General features: G+C 42.2%; 1 protein-coding gene across 1 annotated transcript; it reads right to left on the bottom strand.

Annotated features, from left to right (window-relative positions):
• Window positions 1–695: 695 nt before the first annotated feature.
• Window positions 696–3740, bottom strand: LOC118333398 (oocyte zinc finger protein XlCOF6.1-like). The gene is given in 5 exon segments (XM_035669005.1): window positions 696–2376; window positions 2379–2435; window positions 2467–2486; window positions 2489–2639; window positions 3711–3740. Coding segments are annotated over 5 exon segments (1242 nt in total). The 3' UTR covers window positions 696–1392.
• Window positions 3741–4157: the final 417 nt, after the last annotated feature.

Genomic DNA, 4157 nt, shown 5'->3' on the forward strand with positions numbered 1-4157 from the left:
ATTTCTTAAAGGGAGTTTGGTGCAGGGAGCTTTTAGTTGGATTCAAACTGCTGATATGGATCATTGTTAACGTTTAGTCTCCACTACAGAAACACTAGCTAACTGATAAAGGCTGATCAGGTTGTCTGATGGTATTAGTTTGATTAATGCTTTAATAATGGGAGTATTGATTACTGATCAGGCTGACATGCTGTAAATGGTTTGTTTGTGTGCCTGTTTGTAAACTATTTTCCTAATGAATGATGTGCTCATTATTAATGATTCCTGATGAAACAGACTCTGGGATTACTCGTTGTGAAAGATCTTGTAGTGTTTGACCCCCTGCTGGCCATCAGTCACGTAGTGTGAAACAACATGTCGACTTCAAGACTCTGGATTTCAAACAGGAAGCTGTGTAGTGTGAACAATACAGAGATCAAACAACTCTGAAAGTCATGTAGTGTGTCGAAGGCTCAACATTTTCCTTCATTAACAAGCTGTGTGTGAGCAGGAAATCTGTCTCGACTGCTTCAAATACTCAAATACTACTTATTCCTTGTCTATTGTGCGATTGAGTTTTAGTGTCACGTCGTGTGTGAGTTCTGGTTGGATAACAGAACGTTACTTCAGATGAAGAGTGTGCTGTTCACCTCACCAGCCAACCAGGAGCTCAGAAGTACCAAAGTGAAACAACTTGGCAACAGCAGCTAATTAAAGTTCCTCTCACTTCGGGGGCCGATCATACAGTTACAGAAACATCCTGTCGGACGACTCTTTTCTAACAGTTTTTAGACGCGCATTAACGTTTAAAAATGTTCAGCTCAGGGTACAAAGTTGCACAACTCGTCAATGTCAAACTTTTAAGTGACACTTACTTTTGGAAATTATAAAAACATTCCTGATTTTCTATTTTGTTTTTACAGTACAAACAAAAATTACACAATTAAATCAGTGTCACTTACAGTTTCTAAAACTAGTTGATCAAAAGTGTTTTTCTAACTTACATTTAGTTTTACTTAATGTCAATGTGATCATTTTCTACAATGTGTTGAGATAAAGGAACTGGTTTTACAGTGTAACTATTATCCTTCTGTTCTATATCAATCTAGAGCTCAACGCCTGCTTCATTGCATTTGATCACCGGTTGCAGACGCTGCCTCGCTCCACAGGCAACAGCTGCGTCTCTGTGTGATCGGCCCACTAACATCTGAAAACATCGGCACTCAGGGCTTCACAATGAAGGTCTCTGGAGGAAACCTCTCATATTCTACATTATCAGTGAACATTGATTAAATCATAACAGTCAAATAACGAACCTCCCTGGACCACATGAGTCTGAGGAGCTCGGTAAAGGTCCGGCAGTATCCTAAACCACCTCGGTGACTCCAAGGTTCCTCCTGACTGACGGAACCATCAGGATGCATTTAAAGGTTTAACAGCATCAACTTCCTGTTGTACTTTGGCTGAATTTGTATCTGCAGCCTCCGAACCGTCCGCCGCGTGCAGCTTCATGTGTCTCTTCAGGTGTCCTGTAACGGTGAAACTTTTACCACACACTGAGCAGCTGAACGGTTTCTCACCTGTGTGAGTTCTCATGTGAATTTTCAGGCTCCCCTTTTGGGCGCAACTTTTCCCGCAGATATTGCAACTGAAGGGTTTTTCTCCTGTGTGAACTCGCATGTGTTTGGTCAAGTCTCCTTTTTCGGCACAACACTTCCCACAAAACGGACAACTGAACGGTTTCTCCCCTGTATGGACTCTCATGTGTTTCTTCAGGTCTGTTTTCTGAGCACAACCTTTCCCGCAGACGGTGCAGCTGAACGGTTTCTCCCCTGTGTGGTACTTCATGTGTCTGTTGAGGTGTTCCTTCACATGGAAGCTTTTGCTACACACAGAGCAGGTGAACGGTTTCTCTCCTGTGTGGATCCTCATGTGTCTGGTCATGTTGCCCCTCCCACTGAAGTTCTTCCCACAGAATAAGCAGCTGTATGGTTGCTCTCCGGTGTGACACCTCATGTGTGCCGTTAGAGATCCGCTGTCTTTAAAGGATTTATCACAACCGGTGCAGGGAAACGGTCTCTCACCTGTGTGGTCTCTGATGTGTCTGTTCAGGTTCCCTTTCAGACTGAATCTCTTCCCGCAGTACGAGCAGGGGAACGGACGCTCCTTCGCTCCGATATCAGGGGCTTCACTGTTTGTCTGACCCTCCATTCCCGACGAGGTTTTGTTTGCTTGCATCCAATCACAATCACTGTCGTCAGTGTCAGTGGAGTCTGGAGAATTGTCTTCACTAACTGGTTGTAAATGTGTATCTGGATCTGAGTTTCTGGCTGGTTCTGGTCCTCCACAGTCCTCTCTATCATCAGTTTCCATCTGTTCAGTTTGTCTTTGATGAAGCGAAGCTGTGAGGACTGAGGTTTCTCTTCATCATCATCATCTTCACTCTTCACAGGGACAGGATGTGAATTGTGAACCCTTGAAGCTTGCTTCTCCCTCCTGACTGGTCCTATTTCCTCCTGTTCCTCTTTAATGTGTGGGGGCTCTGGGTCCTCCTGGTCCAGACTGGGCCCACTCCTGCTGCTGCTCAGTGGGAACCTCTCTTTAGTCCCGACAGCTGCTGGACGTCTGCAGGAAACCCTGAAATACAGAAACACATTATGCTACAGTCAATAAAGTGTTTTATTGATCTACTGACTGAATTTATGTCAGAACATTTGTCTCTTATCATTGCGACTAGTAACTGTGCTGAGACATTTACGGTGTAAAATAATTGATTAGGTAAATCAGGTTCACCCTCCTGTTTATGGAATACAAACACACCACACACACACATCTGGGTGGACAGCAGTGTAGTTACTGTGGTTAACCTCTGGGGGGCAGAGTAGATGTGCTTTGCTTGGGCCTCGAATATAAAGAGATGAAGTTGGTGCTCCGTTGAAGAGGACACACACACTCACACACACACACACACAGAGACACACACACACACAACACTACTTCAGTATGATCTCTGGGTGTCAATAAAGCTTTAAAGTTGTGTTCTCGACAGAATCAATAGAGGCTCCAACCCTGATCAATACATCAGCTGCAGGTTGATCAGGTTGTGATTATTGATTGTGTTCTTTCTGATCCATCGAGCTGATTGAACCATTGATTAATCGATCAAATTAAAACAATCGAACGTTAATATTAAAGGAAGATAAAATAATCTCTAAACATCAAAACAACAAGTCTCCAAATGATTCTGTCCAAGAGTCAAGATTAAAGTAGAAAGTTGCTCAAACAATCTTTTACAAATGATCTAAATAGTGAATTTAAATAAAGACTATTGTAGTAATTATAGTTTGGATATTAGTTTGAAAATATCAACAATATCAATAATAATAATTAATAATGAAATAATGCAGATAATGAGACATTTATATTATTAAGACTTATTGGATAATTAAATTACAGCTGATAAATGATCAATAAATTCTTATGTAAAAACATCTGATAATTTGTAAATAAGTAAATGTCATTGATCTTCTGTTTGTTTGTAATGAAACGATAACAAACATTTGAACTGTTGTTTGTTGTTGTGGTGTAAACATTGATGTCAGTTATTGTTATTAATATGAAAATTGATTATAAAGAAAATCACATCATAAATCTCTTTAAATGAGTGGATTCAGATTATTATATTAAAGATAAACCAACCAGGTTTCGAAAAAACTACAGCCCCATGAGGCTTGCTCTCGCTGCTTGGGGCTAAGACTCATGGGAGTTGTAGTGTTATGTGTAAACAAGTGTTTGTTGATTTATGTGTCATTGTAATGAATATATGTTGATGTTTTAGTGTCTCCGGTCGCAGTGAACTTCCGGGTTGTCTCATGACTGAAGGATAAAAAACCGCCAGAAAATGTTTCACTTTAGTAACAAACTGATCAGTTGACTGCTAGTAGCATTAGCATTAGCATAGCATTGAGCCTGCTGTCTCCGGGTCCTCCGGGTCCGGGGGCAGACAGCAGGGACTGACCCGCTCTGTGCGAAGCTCACTTGGGGCTTCAGCACGGCATCGAGCAGTCGTCCTCTGGCGGCAGGATCTCACGCTCTGAGCGCTCACTCTGTCGTACTCGCAACGGTTTCTCCAACAGACCGACAATCTCCTCCGTCAGACGGCCGTCAGCCGCTCGGTG

Source organism: Morone saxatilis, unplaced genomic scaffold (genome assembly GCF_004916995.1).
Source record: "Morone saxatilis isolate NCDOM2014 unplaced genomic scaffold, NCSU_SB_2.0 Contig22, whole genome shotgun sequence".
NCBI classification, from domain to species: domain Eukaryota; kingdom Metazoa; phylum Chordata; class Actinopteri; family Moronidae; genus Morone; species Morone saxatilis.